The 23,507-nt window shown below is 36.2% G+C and overlaps 1 protein-coding gene across 2 annotated transcripts in view; it reads left to right on the forward strand.

The window, feature by feature from the left end:
* LOC133527586 (follistatin-A) overlaps nucleotides 1–23,507 on the forward strand; it is a 41,458-nt gene that overhangs the window by 9,612 nt on the left and 8,339 nt on the right. For both annotated transcript variants that reach the window (XM_061864646.1, XM_061864647.1), the window contains exons 2-3: nucleotides 5,502–5,693; nucleotides 8,837–9,046. In XM_061864646.1, coding sequence (XP_061720630.1) covers nucleotides 5,502–5,693; nucleotides 8,837–9,046 — 402 coding nt within the window. The remainder of the gene's footprint in view (nucleotides 1–5,501; nucleotides 5,694–8,836; nucleotides 9,047–23,507) is intronic.

Raw genomic sequence — 23,507 nt, forward strand, 5'->3', positions numbered from 1 at the left:
GTCAATGTCAATACTCCGTAGTTTCTGTAGTCGCCTCGAGTTCGCAAAAAAGCACAGAGTATCTATTTTACGCAGGTAAGTATACCATATGTAGACATTATTAAAGAGAAAAAATTAGAACATCATTATTCTCGCAAATTTTCCGAATACCTACTGTAAAATACTCAACCCTTATCAATTTTTTTTTTGTCTAAGTAATTTCAAGTCAGTGCCGATTACCTTGACTAGCCTCAATATTTCATTTACAGGGACTTTTTGAAACCATTTTCAATTCTGTTAATATTATTGCAAATTCTAACTACGAGTATTTATTTGTGCGTCACAGTTTTATGTCCCTGCTTTTTGGCTTTCGTCTGCGGCCGTACGTGCGCGTGATTTTATATGATTTTAATGTACTGCCATTAGGTACGACCAACTTTTTTTTAAATGCCAGTTTCAGTAGGTTACACCTAGCAACCGATAGGCGATAACGTACGAATATAGATCAGGGGGCCTATTTTTGAATTTCGAGCGTTCAATTTCGTATGGCTCCCCTTCCCCCTTCCTCTGCCTTTAATTATCTCGGCATTTAAAGTTTAATACCACTAGATTCCAAATTTCTATCGCTCGTATCTTAAAAGTTTTGCCGTTTTCCAGAGATTTTAGACTGACGAAATCGAGCGCTATAAATTAAAACATCGGCCCTCCGAAACGCACCTACGTGTATCTTTCTGAAGTAAAACTTCTTTGGTGACAATTAAATAATCTGAGAAATAGGAAAAAATATTGTTTTCCAAAAAATGAAATATGAATTTCTTTAGATTTATCTTTTGCCTAAAAAAAATAAATTTTAACTTATATAAGTACCTTATTATATCTTACGCATTAAAAACTTGCTAGACAAGCCTCATTGTATTATGCAAAGTGCCGGCTCCAGACATCACCTGCTTAAATCCGTCCTTTGCCGAAACTAGGTCGGCTGAAGGCTGCCAGACAATCACAATTTTAAATTAGAACCCTTAACTTTACATACCGACAGTTATACAGGGTGAAAATATGACCCAGACTTGAGCCTTTTAATATCGTAAGACTAGATTGTCTCGACAGTCAGAAAAAAATTTAGATTTTTTAATTGATTCTGAAATATTTATTTCGGGCACAAATCCCATATAGTGTTAGTACATACAACAATTATTATTTACCTATCTATATATTTATGTTAGTGTACAATATAAAAACAATAAATACCTAAAACTAATCAATTAAATCTATTTTGATGATGCGTTTGGCCATTGGGTTCATGCAATTGGTTCCAACGCTTCATCAGTGGGCAGTCCACTCTGACGATAAAAAATAAATGAATTACCTGATTGTAGTAATTTTGGATATATGTTTTAATGACTCCACAAATGGCTCTAAGTACATATCGAGTTTCATTCTTTGACCTACTGTCGTGATTATGTAAGTATATATTTGAAATTAAGCAGCGTAATTGATTGTCCGTTGATATATTTTCAAAGTCAGTGTCTCTGATAAATTGCAGATCAAATTGCACCTTCTGTAATTTTGGATTAAATTATAACTTGGATTTCGCCTTGACTTGGATTTTAGATGGGATGACTAAATACATAATTGACTATTTAATAAAAAAAACTTTGTATATATGGGAATCAATAGTCATTTATTTATTTATTTATTTAATCTTTATTGCACAAAAGAAAACCTTATAGTACAAAAGGCGGACTTAATGCCATGAGGCATTCTCTACCAGTCAACCTTTCATGTACCTACCAGTCATGTATTTGAAAAAGATAGAAAATTGGAGCGTTCTAGTTAAAGTGCCATTCACCGTGTTTTAGTTGCGATAAGCTGAATTTAAGGGTCCAAACCTTCATTCTATTCAGATTATTAAAACTTTTAGTGAAATTACCAATTAATTTTAATTAAAATTATTTGGGATGTGAAAATAATCCATTGTGGATGCCATCCTGCATAAAATATATACTTATAAATGCATCCCTAGTGGAATAAGTTAGGCCCATTTCAATGGAAAGCGCAAATTGAAACAAGATTCGTAGATTTGAAAACTTTCATCTGATTAACATATTAGAAATTGCTCTGTATTATTTTTATGTCTGCGTGATAAATTTGAAAGTAAGACCGTAAATTTCCTTTTTTCTGTCTATTTTCATTTGAACCCTTAACTTTACATACCGACACTCTATCCATTTGCATAGAGGGGATATTATAATACCCTGCGTCATTACGTGATTATTTACATAGTTATTGTGTAAATGTGAATATCATAGCTATCATAGCATATTTAAAACACGTATAGAAACTCTTCTTCTACATTAAACTTCATATCGGAGGTTCGTTAGGTCGTGACCGTGACGCCCATAAGTACGCTCCGTAGCGAACGAAACGCAACTGTCACTATCGCACTAATATGGAAGAGTGATAGAGAGACATTACCGATCCGTTCGCTACGGGTAGAAAGAAATGACTACGCTACGCTACGGAGCGTTTACGATTGGATTATTGGCTACGCGGGTTGATCGCTCTATGTTGTACTGCCTCTACTGGCCGAATGTTTGCTTTCCCGGTGGAGCCTTGGAGCTTGAAATAAACTTAAAAGATTGCTTCAACATTGTTAGACCTTTACTATACTGATGGGCATCAAAATATTAGTAAGGTACAAAAATATTACTGAGCTTTTAAACTAAAAATATTATCAGGCAGTCTCTTTCTTTGTTTCGCTTTACTAACTAAAATAAACTTGAAAAATTATTAGGAGCTCCTAACATTTCCTCAATCCGGGAAAATTATCAAATCATCTTATCCTGTTGTTTGTTGTCTTACCAACCAAGCCATATTCTTGGAAACTGGCGGATACATTTATCCATCTCCCGAGCTCTGCCAGAAACAATTTGTTTCTTTAATAATATTTTGTTTTAATCAGTCAAAGCTTGAAAGTGGTGGAAGTAATGACGCGGATAATTGGCCTGGATAGTATTAGGCAGGTATTTTGGGATCATTCGGTGCCCGCAAGTATTCGTGTGCGGTGTTTTCGATAAACAAATGACGTAACGTAGATCCGTTTCCGAAATTACGAAAATAATTTATGAGCGTATTTGTTTGATTGAATGATGAGTTTATATTAAGCGACTATATTGTTCTGATTACTAAATATAGGTAGGTTTAGTTACAGGAAATTTAAAATCAATAAAAATATCTTTTGGAGACTTATAAATAGTTAAGTATAAGTTTTATGCCATGGTTGGTTGCGTTGAAGGAGACGGGAGCAGAGTAAGATTACTAATAAATAGGAGGAACAACTAAGTGATGTACTTAGTTTTGTTATTATTCGCCAGTGTATCTCGCTTTCGCCAACACATTTAGGTACCTACGGACAAGTTACGTGAAAAGTCACAATTCTCAGTTTTAACCTAACCTAACATCCAATTCAGTTCTTATTGCAATCAAATCAACTGTAATCATTAAATGCAAGATTGAAGTCCTTAAAATGAAGGGTGATTTATAATGAGCCATAAATGAATCGAACAAGAACTCTGATTGTGCAGGCATTAACATCACAAATTTAATTTAAAGCGGCGTTTCGTTATCGCCATTAGATAATTTAAATATAAATCGCGTAATAGCCTCTAAAAAGTGGCGCCAAATCTGTCCGGACGCAGGCGAGATATCCGTGAAAGATCGGATACTTCATAAAGAAGACCTTAATCCGTTGCTACAAGAGCCGCAATCGTCTAGCAAGTGTAAAATGTGCTACATATTAAAGATTACGAGTAATTGAAAGCGCAGGAGTGGGATCAACGGCCGCGAATCGCTCCACTGTTAAAATAATATAAAATTTTACACGTATTTTTATCACTGGCCGGTAATACCAGTAAAATAACATCATCATTTATAATTTTAATACGCTGTCCGTCTGATATACGCCGTATTTAACGGTGGTTAGGCTGGAACACGTTTTTTGTTTTACTTTAACATCAATAAATATTTAGCATTCATAGATAAGACATCAGGCGATAACTCTGGTGCGAAACTCTTTTTAAGGTTTTTGGAGGCTTGATTCCGTCAAGTATGATCCTGATGCTTAGGATTTGCAATTTATATTTTTAAATAATTAATTTAATTTATAAAATAAATAAATAAATAATGTTACTTAGCTGACAAACTGATATATGTTTTCGATTCGATAATCACAAGTTCAGTATGTTTGAAATGAAAATAGGTACTCTAGTGTCCTTTTGTTAAATACTAAAATTATGCTTAGACTCACTTCCGCTATTCATCTCATCATTATCGTTTACTCTCGTCGAAATTTAAAAGGCAATTGACGCCACGCCTGACCATGTTGGGTGGTGGCCGGGCCGGTCCGTGCGTCACTGGCGAAGAATAGTGCTCTGTCTGCCGGTTGTCTAGCGCGAACGCGAACATGACTCAAGCTGAGGCTAGGGTTGTTCATACGGTTCAGGAAGAAGGCGGCTCTTAATTAGGTTACATTCGTCAAGTTTTATTAAAAATGTGTATATGTTAATAAATGAATGAGATCCGCCAAATCAGCCACAACCCCATGAGATTCTCTTCCACGGCAGTCGTTTTGTAATAACTTGTGTAGTTCCAGAGCACTCTATAAATCTGTGTAAGTAGTATTCTTCAGATTTTCTGATCTTCAGATTAGCCCAGGTACTTGTGTTAACTTAAATGATTGTAATGTCAATCGATTCCTCGTAGAAACTGTTAATTATCGTAGGTACTTAATACTTGTTTCTATTTTAAATATTCTCTCCATTCTGTATTTTAACGATCTTTTGATTTTCAGTGTTAGGTTCTCAAATCAAAACTTAATTTAGGTACTCACACTCGTACTTCGAACTTTGTTGTATGGACCTGTTTGAGTAGCAGCAACCCTGCGCTCGCGTACACCAGGAGCTGTTACGCGCTGTTGTTCTTCAATCCTCGCCACGCATTGTTTTTGTTTAGTCTGCAACGTGGAAGCTAACGAGATTTTTATTGTTATTCGATATCTTCAATAAAGCAGTGGGCACTTCAGAGTTTAGACGGAGAGCCTGTTTTATGTTTTGGTAATTTGTTGTTACATTTAACTGTTTGAAGAGCCGTTTCGATCTAGCACTCTACTAATTTAATTTTATTTTTGTAATAATAGAACCTCGGTGTAATCTCATACCCACTATTTAACATCTTTTCATTTTGTATTTTTGCCTATTTCATTACGATCATGGCCGTCACTAGTGTATTACGACGGATCAAACAATGATTAAATGTATTAAGGGTAATTTCAAAGTATTCTGACCCTCTAGAACAGGTATTGGTAAGTAATAAAGCACCTGTCTAAGTCCAAATTCCCAGACAACTCCTTCTCCGTTCGACCAATACAATCCAATCGCTCTACAGGCCAGTAGAGCCCTGATTTTATTTTATTTTTTTAATGGCCTATATGGTAATGTTTGTAAAGCATTATCTTTTGTCCATAGCCGGGATCTGCTGGTCGGGAATGGAGCGCGACGGGCGTTGCAGCTCGGTGGCGGCGCTTCGCGTGGGCCGCGCCGAGTGCTGCGCGGGCGGCGCGCACGCCCCCGCCGCCTGGAGTCCGCGCGACCTAGACAGCGGCGAGATATTCTTCTACAAGGCGCTGTCGGGCGGTGTGCCCTGCACCGCCTGCGCCGGTGAGTACATGCACACAGTAGATAGGTACAGCTCGGTGGCGAGTGCATCAATAACCAGCACCAATCCTACACTTCTATCAGGTTGAACCGTTTCAACAGATCTCATTGGAGCTTAATCTTTAATGTTTTTGAATTTAGGTCTGGTCGCGAAGGTTCCCGTATTTTCGGTCCACTAGTATTGAGCCTAAGTCAGTTAAACAAAATAGTTTGGTAAATTGTATATGCAGATGTCAAGCACAATGAAAAAAATCAACGATGATCAACTCTGGTCAACGTGGGACTCGAACCCACATCTTTGGGACCGGCAATCCAAAGATGTGGGTTCGAGTTCCACGTTGACCAGAGTTGATTATGGTTGATTGTTTCATTGTGTGTGATGTTTTCAATAATTTATAGATTGTAATGTGGTACGTTCCACAATAAAAAAGGAAAATAAATACTTACATTAAAATAGTTTGGCACTAATTAAAAAAAAAATCTAAGGTGTATGTGAAGTCCCCAACCCGCATTGGGCCAATGTGGGGACTATAGCCTAAGCCTTCTCGCGCATGAAAGGAGGCCTGTGTATGTGGGATGTATATATAGGCTGAATATTTTTATTACCTATTATTATTATTAATTTATGACGTATTATAATTTTATATTGAGGCAACTGATACTCACCTTGTCTTAATAAGAAAGAAGGGACCTAATCAAACACCCATATTTCGTTAATTATTTTAAAATGGTTCTCTATTTTTTCCGTGTTTATACAAAAACGGTATTTTGGTGCCCTCTTCACGAGAAGTCACCCGTTGCAGTATTGTCATAAAGTTGCAGGCAAACCCGCTAATTTACGGTACCTAATTAATTACCTACCTACCTATATAAGAAAGCAGTAAAGTCAGTACCTCATATTTCAGTAGATATACTCTTATTACTTAGCAACTAGGTTTAACGGTGCTTAAACTATAAATAAATGTGGAACAGATTACTAAGTTCCACTTTGTAAATAGCTCAACTCTCTGCAGAGTTATAAATGGCTCACCAGTTCTACAGTGTCCCGAGTATGTCAGGTTAAAGATAACACTGCACGAAAGCAATATTCGTGCTTCATTCATTGATAATAATTAACAAACATCAGCCATTATGTTATCAAGGAATTAGGACTTAGAGAGCATTGACTTATAAGCAAACAAAGTGTAAAGTGAAACTGTTTATTTTTATGCTATTGCAAGTTTCCAGTCAGTTTCATGGAAAATTACTAATAATAACTCTAAACAAAACATAAATAACTCTTAACAGCTCTAAACACGACGACCATAATAAACAGGCACTTTTATTGTTACCTGTTTAAAGTGCTAATATGTAATGAAACGTTGAAAAAATAATTCAAAATTTTGGTAAAATTTTGGTAAATCAAGTGGTAAGTACAAGATTTTCGCTAAAAACATGCTTCAGCGGTTTTTGTACCTAGGTAAAGAAAATTGCGCACGAGTTTCAAAACCCGTATAACCAAAACTGTCATTGTCAGTGTGATACATCAGTTTCATGAGTGAATTAAATGATCTCATTATGAAGTGAGGACTGGTTGGATGTACTAGACCACTAAAAACCTCATTCTCAGATATTACTAGAAACTAATTTTTGGCTTTAAAGTAGGGTTCATTCTAAGAACCTTGTAATTTGTAAAATCTTATCAAAAGTTCCTATAGGTACCGTAAAACCGGGTTTCTTTAGCCCTAAGGGTAAAGATTGTCCCAAAAAATTAAAAAGATTTAACATCCCGCCACAAAGCCAATAGACGTCCGATCGTAGCAGCTACGCTCTAAAATCATAAATGGCACTACCTACCCGCGACGTGTTACCGTTTCCAAGTTGCTTGCGCAGGTTTCAACTTGTCAGTATCGATCAAGCGTGAGGTGAGACGTACGTACATAAATGGTGTCTGCAAACTTTTGGTTAAAACAGCGAAATAAGGTAAGTTAGCTTACTAATACCTATATCTTGATACAAAGCATGTCTTTGAGAATACTGCAATTACAATAAAAACTTATTTAGTCTTTTCTTAGAAACATAAAGTTCGTTAGTATAATCATAGTAAACATTGTCCCCCATTTCGGGGAACTTTAGCCCGCGGGTAGATAGCCTACAAGTAATACCCATTGATTGTACCTTTCGTATTAAAATGATTTAATCATACGATTATGTCATTTTAGACGAAGATCAGTTGATAGTTTTCGTTAATCCAATGATAGTTTTCGTTGAAAGACTGAATTAATTAAGTGCTGGTATCTAAATTTTAAGTTTTTCATGATTGTTGTGAGTTTTTGCTCTCCATAGGTTTAAAATAAGTGTAAGTGAGTCTTAAGTTACAAAAACGAATTGTTAGCCTACTATTTCCAACGATTATTCTCGTTAAAATGCTGTGATTTAAGAATTTGTTACGTTTTCAGTATTAAGTTTTACTTGACTGAGATTTTGTATTTTTATTTTACTTACAGGTAAAATATTACCATATTCTTGTTACTAATAAAGGTGATTATTATCGTATATGTTGACTAATTCTAATGATGATTCTCATTAACAGGCTGTTAATTAAGGTTTTGTTAAAATTTGAACAACTTTTATTCTATCTCAGAACTGAAAAAGTTATTTTTGTTTGATTTTTGCTCAAATAAATGTCAAATATTGTATCAAAAATTGATTCGTTTCATTTACTAGCCTACCTTAAAGAGGTTTCTTGGGTTTCTTTGTTGTTTAGATTAATAGTGGGACTTTCTGTATGAAAATAAGTATAAAATTCAAACTTACCCGCATCTAAGATCAACTTTGCCCCAAAAATAAAAAAAATACACAGAAGGTTTTTTTTTACTTTTTTTTTACGTTTACTTATCCGACGTATCCTTAAGATGCACCTAACCGTAACTAAAAATTCGGATCAAGGATAGAAACGTAATGATCTAGAAGTATATAAATAAATACAAGAAAAAAGGGTCATGTAACCCGACTTTACGGTACCAATTTTTTTTATTTCCGAGAGTAAATGAACATAATTGCCCTATGTGAGTTTTAACATTTATTTAGAGACGCATTAATAATATATCAGAAAATATTTTGTATGAAATCAAGACCAGGATTAATCTGATTATTTTTATTGACAGAATCATGCGCAGGCGTGTCATGCGGGGCGGGACGTCGCTGCGTGGTGCGCGGCGGGCGTGCGCGCTGCGTGTGCGCCGCGGCCTGCCGGCGCGCCGGCGCGGTCTGCGGCAGCGACGGCAAGACGTACCGCTCACTGTGTCGGCTGAGACGTAGAGCATGCCGCCGCCCGGCCAAGCATCTGTCGCTTGACTACCCGGGACCTTGTCGAGGTGAGTCCTAAATTACCAGCCATAACGACGGCAAAAAGTAAATATTAACGCTCGCTGAGTATGCTGAGCGGTCCAGCCAAGCATCTGTTCCTTTGAATACCCGGGGCCAATGTTGAGATGAGTCGTAGGACATCAGCAGTGACGGTAAGAAGTACCTATCTACTGGTCGTTGTACTGGCTGAGGCCGAGCTTCTCTTGCTCCGGAGCCTGTCGATGTGAATCTTATATATTACACCAACCAGTAGTCGTAATAGAGTGTGAGGTACCTAGTCTGAGGGCCGAGCCAAGATGCCAATCGTTTGCGCCGTATATTATATATTATATTATAGGTAGATTATTATTTATTCTTATTAGTGATGTTATGATTTGTCAATGCTTTAAATTAATTACTTAATTATATTTGTATTAATTAAAAAAATTACAATTTTTCATTATATTATGTAATTAGTAATGTATGGGTTTTGTTATCCGAAATAAATGAACCACGAACATACATACGAACCGAACGAATATTTAAATGTATACCGATTTCGGGTTATTTTTATTTTATTATAGGTAGAAGTATCACTCATCCATATTAGTGCGATAGACAGACATTAGCGTTATTCCGCTACGACGCAAACGATTGGCATCTTGGCTAGAAGTTTCCGGAAGAATAACACTCATTTAGTTTGTTTGGTTTTCGTTGTTCTGTCATCTCGCAATTATCAAATGACAATTATTAATTTAGTTATTAGGTAGAACTCCATAGCTCACCACGCAAAATGAGCGCAGTATTAAAAACTAGATAATCCTTCACAATTGGTTTAAGTATCTCTTAAATTAGATACATCTAGACGGGAAACTATCGTTTAATATTATGTTTACCCGATGAATAACCGGGGTATTCAAGGATGAATTGTGAATTTCCTCATTGTAGCTGTTTTATTAACCAGACATAGCGCGGAAACTGTCACCACGCGTCGTCGTAATCGCGATAATGTTGCACTGAGTGCTGAAATATCTATACTGGCATAGGCATAAACGAGGAAGTACCTACATACCTAAGTCTCTGAGTGTTAGTCGTAAATCTGTTCAGCTGTGAAGTGCTTGTATGTCAGTGCTGATGCGATAACAATACCTACGAATAGAGTCGGACCATGCGCATATAGGTAATGTCAAAATTCTTTGAAAATATGGCGATTACACTTCCTCAGTTTGTTCTGTTCAATTCGGTGAAAAGTTAGCTTAGACAGACTCGTCCACTTTATTCTTATTTATACTTTTTTCACATTATTTACCTGCATCTTACCAAACTGGCTGGATTTTTGTGTAAAAATTATTTGTGATATCATACGTTTGGAAAGAAAGCAATCTTGAAGATTCAACGAGTGACCTAACATTTATGAGAAAAACTACATTACATTCCTTAATAAATTGAAACAACTACTTATAAATAAAGCTTACTATTTAATAGCCGAATTTCTGGAGGAATAAAAATCTTAGCCAAATGTGTCCATGCATTCACAATTTTCATAAATTGTTTTTTTTTTTTGGATCTAATGCTTATGTAATTTAAATTCTATCCATTGTTATTTGTATAAACATTGTTTAGTGTGTAGTTTGTATTTGTATAAACTACGAGAATTTTTAATGTGTTAAAACTTTAGTATATAGGTTTAAAAACTAATTGCTTACTATACCTGGCAAGGTTCATGTTGACATATATGTTACCTTGTATACTTATAATGTTGTACATTAATGCGATAATCAGGTAAATGATTAAATTGCCATACAACTTTCCATCAGGAGAGGGGCATGATATTCAATCCAATATCCTTCTAATAAGATTCTCAAGATCTATATCCATGTGCGCCTATAAAACATGTACGGTTACGTCTGAAAATATCGATTTAGACAAAGTGCCATAAATATGTATACACTAACTTAATATATGAGCAATAAGGTCGTGTAAACATATTTTCGGCACTTTTTTCGTACCGATATTTTTAGACGCGACTGTAGTTACGTGATTATGGATGGTTTTTATTTTTACCTAGTAGGAATTACTATCAACATTTTGTAAATCTAGGAATAACCATTAGGTAATAGATAACTGGTCGATTTTTTTAACACTAAAGACAGACACAGACACACTGCATCCCAGTTGCATTGTAATCATTACGGCAACAGACACGCAACTCGTATAACACAGTTCCAATACTTAGGTTAGGAGTCACCTACGCCTGCTAATTACTAAGTATTAACCTTAACTGCCTCGTAGGTCAGATGGAAGGTTTAAAAGGCGTAAACTTAATATTAATTACTTAAGTGCGTTCGTGCTCGCAATTATTATAAAAGGGCAGTTTGCACATTCGTCAACTTCACACTTGCGACGTGCAACGAATGAGCTGTAGGCGGCGACATCTCCCGTGTAATTAATATTGATTACGTGTTTACATCATTTAAAATTTACAAAATTAATATGCCTCGCTGGATAATCGTGTCAGTCATGCAAAGAACAAAGCGAATATAGGTATATATATTCTTATAGTACTTTTCAAATGAGTTATACTATATTTGTTTTACCAAGTAAATACCTACTGCTATATTTATTTACAATTAAATAAATAATAATAAATAAATAAATATTAGGACATTGTTACACAAATTGACTAAGTCCCACAGTAAGCTCAATAAGGCTTGTGTTGAGGGTACTTAGACAACGATATATATAATATATAAATATTTATAAATACTTAAATACATAGAAAATACCCATGACTCAGGAACAAATATCCATGCTCATCACACGAATAAATGCCCTTACCAGGATTTGAACCCGGGACCATCGGCTTCATAGGCAGGGTCACTACCCACTAGGCCAGGGCCCTTATTCGACATGCTAAAAGTGACGTTTCGTGTTGATTTCCATTTGATGTGAGAAATATTGTGACTTGTCGAATTGCTATTATCACCACCTGTCAGTGAACAATATCCACACTAGAGGCGGGGCGTTGTACCGGAATAGTTTTTGGAACAGGTTATTTGTAATAGACTACTTTTAGCTTGTCGAGTATTTAAAAGTACAGACTTTGATTTCTGAAATAAAACAAATATGAAACTTTTATCACCTCGTACCTCCATTCTTACCGTTACTTTAGGTAAAATAAAATTTTGTTAACAGATGGTCGTCTGGGTGTCTGTTGTATGTAAAAATAATGTAATAATATATAACAAAAATATGACAATAGATTCATAGCCTTCACTCAAAACGTCACCATATTTCCGACCCTTACCGAAATAATAAGTCGATATTTGTATAAATAATCCTTATTTGTAAGACGCCTAAGCACGGCAAATACGTAAACTGCCTATTGGGGGTCATACTCGTAAAACTGGTATTTTAGACGTACTTTTGGTACGAGTAACAGAGACGTACTTTTGGTACGCAGTCGCAGCTCTAGTCAGGATTCTAGTTGTCAAATATAAGCGTGTCGAATACGTATTAGTTAACTGTCAAATGAAATTAGATCAACGGTAGACTTTTTTGTCGATGGGTATGGCTGCCATGTTTGGATTTATGACATTTAAAAGGGGATCCTAAGGCAGAGAGTAGTTTTTTCTGTACGATTTTGATTCTTCTACTGGACGCAAGATGGAGTTAGCTGCCAATTCCGATCAGGCTGACGCAACTAGGAAGAAAAAAGTTTTGTATGGAATTTGTTTCGCAAATCATTGCCAACGAAGAAAAAGAAAACGTCAGTGCTATTTATTCTGTCAAGTTTACATCAAGTCTACTGTCAGCCTAATTGCTTTGTTTGTTTTGAAGGCTTCAATGTTTTGTTCGGGTATTTCGTGTAATTTCTTTATTATTTAGTGAAAAAATCGAAAATAGTCAACCGTGATCAGAGTAAAGAGCGAGTTTGTTACAATGCCAGCGAGAAAACGGTTTACTAAGTGTGAAATATGTGGCAAGCGAGCCACTCGAGAAAATCACGAAAAAAGGGATTTTATGGTGAAATTTCCCTTGGATGAAGACTGGTAAGTATTGCTTTAGATACTTTTGACCTTATTTTGGGTCAGCAGGCTATAAACACATCGAAAATTAGATATTTTACATTATTTTTCGTTGTGAACTAGGGATGTACTATAACTATCGATAACTGTAGTTTTATTTGTATATCAGTGTAAATAATTAAATTAAATATGTGAAATTTCCTTAGAACTAGCATGCAATATGACCATAATTAATTCGTCGAAGATTAATAATGCATAAATTATCTATTACTTATGCATTAATGGTCATTAGTTAACATATTTTTTTTATCTAGTGATTATTTAATATATTAACCTAAATTGTAAGAAAATTAATCTCTGTTTTTATGATAAATAAAGAAATATTATAGGACATTATTACACAAACTGACTTAGTACTAAAGTATGAATGGCATGTGTTGTGGGTACTTAGACAACAATATATATATATATATATATATATATATATATATATATATATATATATATATATATATATATATATATATATATATATATATTTATATACCCACAACACATGCCATTCATACTTTAATACTAAGTCAGTTTGTGTAATAATGTATATATATATGTACATAGACCTAATTTATAAGTATTTATAAATACATAGGAAATACCCATGTCTCAGGAACAAATATTCATGCTCATCACACTAATAAATGCCCGTTCCAGGATTTGAACCTGGGACCATCGGCTTCATAGGCAGGGTCGCTGCCAACAAGGCCAGAACCGTTCTCATGATTAACAGACATATAAATACATAAAAAGTTAAAGCATTGATAAAGGGTTGTTGATAACTCGATGCCGAAAAACATGATTTATAGATGCATATTAGCGCGAAATAATCAGTTGATCATCTCATTAGCAAACACATGGAATATAAACTGTAGATAAAGTCATGTTTTTCCAAGGCTGTATGTTTTCAGATGCAGGCAGTGGGCCAAATTTGTTGGGAACGAAGACCTGATACATCTTCCCATAGAAAAGTTACATTTATTCAAACGTGTATGTGCACATCATTATGAAAATCAAGCATTTAATAAAATAAAAAAACACGACTTAAAAACTGTATTAAAATAATTCGGGTCCACATTAAGCCCGACCAGATAGTAGTCCAATTAAGAACTATCCACTATATAACATACAACTTAAATGTGGACTCGATGCTAACCTGATTTCGAGTACAAAATTTGTAGACAGGAGCCTATGTTTCAACCCTCCCCATTTTATCGATATCGATAAGAATCGTAAGCGTGTAGCATACTACACTATTTAAATCGCCTATGTTGGTACTATGGTTCTTTGACAGTTCTTTGTCGTACATTTTGGTAATGATTTGCGAAACAAACTGATTCCACTCGCTAGTATGGAAGTCCCGTCTCTTAAAACGTAGTGATTATATGCTCTTTGACAATGACATGCAGTTGCGTCGATGTAGATCTATCATAAAAACGTACATGTGACGCATGTGACAATTGTCCAGGATGAAAAAAATATCTTGACAATTAACATAAAGCAATATAATACCACAAATTTATTATAAAAATACAAATTATATACAAAGCTTCATTTTAAAACCAATGGTCGTGGGTTCTAACTCTAACCCCGGCTCTTAACAATGTGCATCTTGTAACATGTACCGATTGCTTTTCAGTAAAGTAAAATATATTATCATGAGGAAGATGGAGTATCCCCAATAAGGTATATTTTCCCCTCTGGGTTAGAAGGTCAGATAGTAGTGAGACAGGGAGATATAGTGAAGAATGCGGAAAAACAAGCATTTATTGTGTTGTTAGGCTAGTTTTTTTTTCAAAATTTGAAAACGAACGCAACAGCATGCTCAAAGCCCCCTGTGAGTCAGAATCTGTTAAATTTAGGCTTAAGACGAAACAGGAGCTGAGCCCGTACACAAATTTGAGATTTTTAGGTAAAAGGTAAAAAATATCGCCGTCGCGCTGACGAGTGTGGCACCCCGTACCTAGCTAGAGACTATCCCTTGTGTGTGTACCAACAAACCAAATTTTAGACAAATATAATACGTCTTCTTCTTCTTTGTCGTTGTACTCTTTGCAGAGCGTCGTGGTCAACTGCTGATATCAGGCGCAGATGTTGCTTGCCGTACGATTTCTCGCCATTTTTCGCGGTTGGGGGCCATTCTGGCAAATGCGTTCAGGGGACCCTTCTTGGCAGATTTGATTTGGTCAGTCCATCGCATAGGTGGCCTTTTGCGCGGTCTTTTTCCGTTTGCTCTACCCTGCACCACTAGACGCTCTATGGAGTCGTTGTTCCTCCTCGAGACGTGACCGAAAAAACTGAGTATGCGGGTCTTTACGAGAGTCGGAAGGCGCTGCTTGATACGGAGTTCTTTAAGGATGGAGACATTAGTCCGAAACTCGGTGCAGGATATCCCCAGCATTTTCCTCCAGCACCATATTTCTAGGGCGTCTATCGTCTTCTCCTCTGTCTTTCGGATAGTCCAGGTCTCCGCAGCGTATAAGAATATAGGAAAAACGAGGGCCCGTACAAGCCGAACCTTCGTGGTGTTTGTGACGTTTCGGTGATACGTAGCCTATACGTAAAAACTAGCCAAGACAAATCCTTTATAATTTCAGGATTTTCTACACAGCACAGAACATGGCACCCATATAGATCTCAATTCCGTTGTCGGCGAGTCAACAACGACACATATTCTTAATATTGAACTTAATTGGCTCTCATTTCACATTTATGTTTTAAATTAATTATAGGCATAGACATACCATATCCTATTGTAAGTACAAAGTTTCAGAGCAATCTAGCTAGCCGATTTAAAATGAGAGCGAAACTACATTTGTATGGAGAACCGAATTTGCTGCGGACGCACAATGTAGCATAATCGGATTAGGACCAACCTCGAAATCTCTGTAACTGTCATGAAATGTATTATGTATATAAATTAAAGGCCCCTTTTTCATGCCCACACCATTTAACATTTGGGGACCTCGAGGAATCCGAGCTATCTTGGAAAATGTGTACCATCAACACAACAGTCAACATTAAAACTTATTAAATTCTACACAAAAAAGTCCTCGATATCTTTGCGGAACAATACATCTTGTTATAGAGAATACTTGCTGAATCTAAGTTTAACGCTTATACACTTCCAGGGGACATTGTCTTAAAAGGAAACTCGGAGGAATATGAATTCTATATTTAACTATACATTTGTACGTGGTCTACCCCAATATTAACATTTTACTCTACTGCGACTAAACCAGAAAGAAGGGTTATGGGTGTAAGTACTGATGTTTCAGTACACCCAGTAGCTAGGTATTAGGATACTGGATGGATTTTTTAAATGACGTATCGTTAGATTCCTCTTGCCATTCACAACCTACTTTTACTTGTTCTATTAAAGAAAAATCAATACAGCCGCCTTGAGAGGACTCCGAATATTAAATCATATTTTTTCTTCTAGCGCCTAAACTATTGAGCGGAGTACAGTAAAACAGACATCAGTAGATCCACAGTTAGTGCTATGCAATACAAAGTTACTAAAATTAACGGAAGAAAAAAGTTTAGGGCTAAATAATACGTCATTTAAAAAATCCGTCCAGTATCCTAAGCTACAGGCTGTCCTGAATCCTCAGTACTTATACCCATAACCCTACTTTCTGGTTAAGTTGCAGTCAAGTAAAATATTGATATTGGGGTAGATTATGTACAAATGTACAGTTAAAAGTGGAATTTTTATTCTTCCATGTTTCCTATTAAGAGAATATCCCATGAAAGGGTATAAGGGATAAATCTGGGTTTAGCAAGTATTTTTTAAAGCAAGATAATTTTTTTTCGCAAAGATGTCTAATACTATTTTATATAGAATTTTATAAGCTTGAATGTTGCCTTACACGATTATTGAATAAAGAACGTAGATTTAGAGTAAAACGCGAATTTCTCCTGGATGGTCCACATTTTCCAAGATGGCTGCGGTTCCTCGAGGTCCCCAAATGTCAAATGGTGTGGGCATGAAAAAGGGGCCTTTAACGTATATACATACCAAATTTCATGACTGTTCAGACATTTCGAGTTTGGTCCTAATCCGACTGTGCTAATGCCACTATGTACGTAAACTGTAACTGTACTGCGGACTCAACCTTCACGTTATAATTTTTTAAGTATTAACGTTGACATAGTAACGAAAATAATAAACACGTCAATTGAAGTAAACAATATTATTATATGCAAGAAAATTTAGCAAAATAGGTACATTAATGATTAATATGTAAAACACCATTAATTATTGAATTAAAATTATGATTTTGTGTTAAAAAATATGAGACCAATGATACAGCCCGATTACACGGGCTACATATTAAAAATGATTATCATGGAAACAGTAAATATACACTGGTGAACAAAGTTATAGTAAAATAGGTGCATAATTTCAGAGTTTTCAGACCTTGCCTGGCCCACCTGTACCACCTAACATGACCACGGCCGTCTCCTACTATTATTTTTTTCTAATACCTATGGCCTTACTACATACATCAATGCCTTACTAGCGAACAGTATGACAATATTCCATGTTCTTGATCCAGAATTTAAACCCTTAACTACATATTTGTGGCACTTGGGGTTGAATTTGAAACTCTAGGGCACTAGCGTGGCTCTATGAGAGCGCCTTATATAGGCTTCTGGTGACCAGAGGATCAGCATTGTTAACCAGCGCGGAAATGCACCCAGCCTTCTGAGCACCCTACCGAGCGACCAGAATATAGGGCAAATATTTTATGTATACGTTTTTGACTTAAGTGTTTTTATCATGTTTTATATTTAAACTTACAGATGTCGAACTACCAGCAAAGTTTTTGAAGAGGTGTAGTTTTTATATTTCCTGGTACCAAACTGATACAGGAAATTGGAACATCAGTAAATAATCTACACCGAAGACAATGAAATATAGTCACATAATATTTTAATGTTTTATTTTATTAAAGAAATCGGTAAAAAAATGTGTTAACTGAAAAAGATAAATTTTATTTTATTTGTAGTTGAATAACAAAATATGTATTTAATCTCCTTTTAACATAGGAATTCTCTTTGTGTAGGTACATATAAATAATAGGTACTTAGGTCTTGGTAAGTAATATAGACATACATGCGTTCCGATATATCTGATGGCGACTGTACATACAATGGGGTCGCGTATACGAGTACAAAGAGCATTAAAATAGTTGTTGATAGACCAAGTGAGCGAGCTACTATGGTACCTATCTTTATATCAATTTTATGCATTATGTAATAGCGCAATTTTTTGACAAATGTAGTATTATTTTTATAGTAATAAAGGTTATTCATGAACCATCTCGTAATTTAAAAAAAAACGGACTTTATCTCTAAATCATATGCCTTATATTTACAGATGTGTTAGGTTACAACTTGGTTCGTGAACGTGGTTTAGAAGCAACTTGAGACTGGGTGCGGAGTAAATTGCATCAATTTTTTTTACAATTTTGAGCGTTTATAGGAGAATATGTGGAGCGAGCATTATTCGACGTGTAGGTGTGGGTTCAACAAAAAGATCGCATGTCAATAGTTCTTTATTGTCGTTAAAATTCATTTAATAATCGCCTTTATCGACCATCAACTGTGTGGTCACTTTTTAATTGATTGACGTTGTCAGGTACAGTTTCACTACTCGCCGCCGCATTGTTCATAGCGCATTACTTATCCTATCGAATACAAGATGTCGCTGATTCCTGTAAACTTATGTTTAAAAAAAAAAGACGCTTTACTCTATGCCATATATAGTAGGAAAGGAAGGGTATTCCCTGTCGTACGTCAAAAAATCCAAGATGGTGCCCAAGCCCATGGACAAAAAAGTCTAGCAATAAAATCAACACTTGTCAAAATTTGACATTAGCAATCCACAGTCAGGTGACAATCAAATCAAACCGAACCACTTCGAGTTCAGAGCCATTTCAAACTATATAGTAGTAATAAACAAAGTTGATTTTTGTTTGATTATTTTTTCTATGAATGAGTTTTGATTGTTCCAAATGATAATATCCACAGTTGATAGAATCAACACTTGATACAATCAACATGCGATAGAATCAAGTGTTGATTTGATGTGGACGCGAAATTTGACAGTTGTGCATCTCGAATAAGGCCCCAGACCGGTCGTCGAGCAATTATACAATTATCTATACTATCTATATATATCATATTATACGCAACACGGGTGTCATCAAATGGTAACAAACTAAGTAGGTACAATGCGGATTAGCCACACCTATATTGTATTAGTCAATCTGCCCTATACTATAAATATTTATTTAACATTTCTAAAATAAGTAAGTATATCTCTTAAGTGTGACCTCATAAATGTATAATTGCTGGTGCAATAAAGAATATTTACTTACTTACTTACTGATAAAGCGAGTGTTCAGGTGGCTGAGTGAAAACATTTTCATATCCTTAAAATTAGGTATTACCAAAGTAAATCTTTTAAAACGTTCATTCCTGTATATTATAATGCTAAAATATAATTTCTGCTCACACCACCTCAAGCCACTTTCATCGCACTAACGTCTGCATGTTTATAAATAATGACATTTCGTCAGCGCAAATGAACAGTGCACGTAAAATGAATTCGCCAGTGAATATGACAGCAGATTGCATTCTGGCGCTGTATATGCATCGCCTTGGCGTTCAGGCGACTGAGGCGACTGATATAACCAGTACAATTATAAACTCTCAAATATGAAATAATAAATATTGAAAAATAGTAATGTAAACTCGTTCTTGCTGTCCCCCATCATCATTCCAGCGCTATGTCTTTCACCGTGCAAGCGATACGTCTCTGGAATGATCTGCCTCTCAGTATACGACAAGCCGAGACGAAGTTCACGTTCATGCGCAAGCTGCGCAAACATCTTTTCGAAAAGTATAAAGATTAAGAATACTCAAAGTATATTTTGTAGCAGGTATATATTTATTTTATTTATTTATATATTGGTATATATAATATGTATATATTATTGTTGTATATAGTTATCTACATATTACATTTATATATACACCTATATTTATATTAACTTAGTAAGTACTGTAAAGTTGTAGTAATTTTAGTGTTATTTACGTACTCCACCTTTGCTTCTCTCTTTGGCCTAAAGGTTGACTGGTAGATAATGCCTTATCTTAGCGCTTTTCTACTTGCATCGACAAGGAGCTCGAGCCGTTTTTGAATAAAGAATAAATGAGGTCGCGAGTGCGCGCTGACTATCGAAACCAGAGGGCAAACTAATCCTTATTGGCCTCTGGTACATAGGTACTCTTTTTTCCTTTATCAAAAAGCAATTGGAAATCATATGACATTTCTTACTGACAGTGACTTAGCGTGAACTAATCTAGCCGTGGACAGAGACATATTTGCGAGGCCTTTTTCGCCCACCCCGGTTGCCTAAGTTTGGCTTTGCGGGGCCGCGGCGCGGGGCCTCCTTGAGCACGGAACCGTGGGCGAAGGCCTCATTCGCTCACGCCTAGCTATGCCACTGCTAACCTACTAATGGCTCAGTTTCATGGGTCGATAAGGCCCGCATGCGAGGTGCGGGAGATTTCCATAAAGCATGCCATAGGGCCAGTATTCGGGGAATATTTTTCAATAGTCGATAGGGCCCGTATGCGGTGTGCGGGAGATTTCCATAAACCATGCCTTCGGGCCCGCATTCGGGGAATTTTTTTCAATGCTCGATAGGGCCGAAACGCATGCCATTATGAGTTTCACTAGTCGTTATACCAACTTACCGCCTGCGGGGACACACACGCATGCTGTATATCGACCGAGTTATCGACCAATGAAACTGAGCCATAAGTTCCAAGGAATTCATTGGTAGGTACGATCTGGGGAACTCGAAGATGACTCTTGTACTGGTTGAGTCAAACGCTCGTTTCTTGTCGCAAAGCGACGGGAATAGCGGCATGCAACCTTGTTTCATTACTTGCAGTTGAATACGTCGAGCTAATATTGCTGTACGGGTTTGTATAGTCACGAATATGATAGATTGCAATTTTAATTAAGCTGAGAGACATGTTGGCTGGCCAGTGGAGTTTAATCATAGATAACTTTAAATTGGCTCTTCGACATCTTATTGAGATAGAGAGACATGACATTTTTAATCCATGATGACAAATTCTTCTTTACCCTCGAATAACAGTCATCGTCATCTTTACAATGGTACAAACTGAAATCGTTGATGTCAATATTCAGGCCTAAACTACGGTTATTAATTAACGATTTACATCATATTTCTAGAATCTGACACGTACTGAAAATGGAGAAAAAATGTTTTCCCAATTTTGTTCGGTATTACCTCAATTAGTCCCAAATTCGTTCGGTATTATCCCAACCCAACATACCTTACTTTGTTACAATGCCTGGAAGTTTAGTTTTATAAAAAAAAGTATCAATGATAATGTTGCCCGTAATGTTAAAAACTAATTAAATTTGGTAATTGCACAAATGCGTTGTTTAATATTGTCAGGTCAATTCAAGGTAAATTTCCATTTTATTTTGACATTGACATATTATTACGACGTGGTACTATAAATAACTTAGGAATTAGGAAAATTGCCAATTCTTTGGCGCCACTACAACGTTCCAAGATGTTACTCACAGGTATTCATGTTATCTGTTACTATACTCGTATAATTTATAATTTATGTTCTCCGAAGTTACGAGTGCCCGCCTAGATGTTAAATGTCACTTTTCATCACAACTATTAACAGCAACAATTTTAAGTATGTGCTGGATTTCAACAGGACATACTCGTAGAGAAAATGTACAAGATACGAGTTAAACCAATTTAATGTTATGTCTACTTTGGTCTGAAACAACTACTGACAGTTCAATAATCTGTGTACCTAAGAGCCATAACACTGTCATTCAATTTTTTGTAATTTTCGGTGTTTTACAGTTTGTACATAATTTCACACGCTCTATCGATCCATAAAACTGTATTTATCGATAATACCTATCACAAAATCCAAGTTTTTCAAATGCATTTTACTGTAATTTAATTTCATCATTGATTATCATCGATGCACATCAATTTCTAAATCCATAAAGAATAACTATAAGTACTTGACAAAATTAATCACATCACGTGAACAAACTATAATATTGTAAATGTCTTGTTTCATTGAAAAGCCATTATATTTTACTCATCACACCATCAGTGAACATCATCGAAGAGCAAAGTGACATAAAGGCCTCGGAATGTTTGTAACTTGACTAACTTACACTCTTTTGGTAGCAAAGTGTAGAGCCATCCATCATGCTCGCGCGCATAGCAACCGTCCTAGACCCGAGTCTAGAGCCCGCGAAGTTCACTGGCTCACTATTGAGCACCCGAGCCTGACCGCGGTGCGGTGCAAGTGCAAGTGATTAGAGCTCGAGGGACAAACATTACTTCATAAGTATTCGGACAATAGCATCGCAATACGCAAGTATTAAAAGTACGCATGCGTGAACCACCATGACTAAGTAGTTAGCCGGAACAGTTTTTTTTTTTTATCTTTAGTGGTCCATTTTTTATCTTTACGTAAAAAAGACTGCACTTTAGGTACCGTTTAATAGATTTTTCGTGCTATGCTTCATTAATATTTTGTAGGTAGATTGTAGGTATACATAGATGAAACGGTTTTCTACAATTTGAATTCAATAGCTAAGCTGGGTGTTGCAATACACGTGTATCTAAGTTTAAAGTAAACTACATTTAATAAGTCACATAAATTGACCAATGTCGTACTCGTAACATTCTCCTTCCCAGAGTGGAGTTTTACCCCCGGCGATTACGATTTGCAACCGTCAATGATATTTGGTCCGTTTCCTGGTCGTGCTATTATATTAAGGATAGCGAACATTTGTTCTAGAGAAACAATCGTCCATTAAGAACCGGGCTCGGCGTCGTTTTGTTCGTGGCCAGTGCATTAATCCCAAGTGCAGTAATGACCGGACACTCCCCTACTATCGCACTAGTAAATTGCGAGCTCGTTCCTAGAAGGCTGGCTACATCTCTATTGGAATCGCGACTCAATAATGGCTCATTGCGATGCACGATACGTCTGGCCGGCCGCGTCGCCCGGGGTGTATGCATGTGAATGAGAGCCGATCCCTACCCGCGGTTCTCGAATGCATTTGCAACGTGCACTGCACCGTTGAGCGTCCGATGAAAAAACGTTCGACTATTTGTGGTTGCACTTTACGCTAGATGGATATCGAGTGGATTTTTTCTTATAACAAGGGTCGTTATTAAAGAGTTCGACAAGTACCTACTATTGAACCTATTTGCTTTGTTATAGCATTTTACAAAAAGTTTGCGGTTACGCGAAGATGTCTACAAGAGCTCTTATATAGCTCTACATGATTCTGATGAATTAC

This window comes from Cydia pomonella, chromosome 18, assembly GCF_033807575.1.
Source record: "Cydia pomonella isolate Wapato2018A chromosome 18, ilCydPomo1, whole genome shotgun sequence".
NCBI lineage: Eukaryota > Metazoa > Arthropoda > Insecta > Lepidoptera > Tortricidae > Cydia > Cydia pomonella.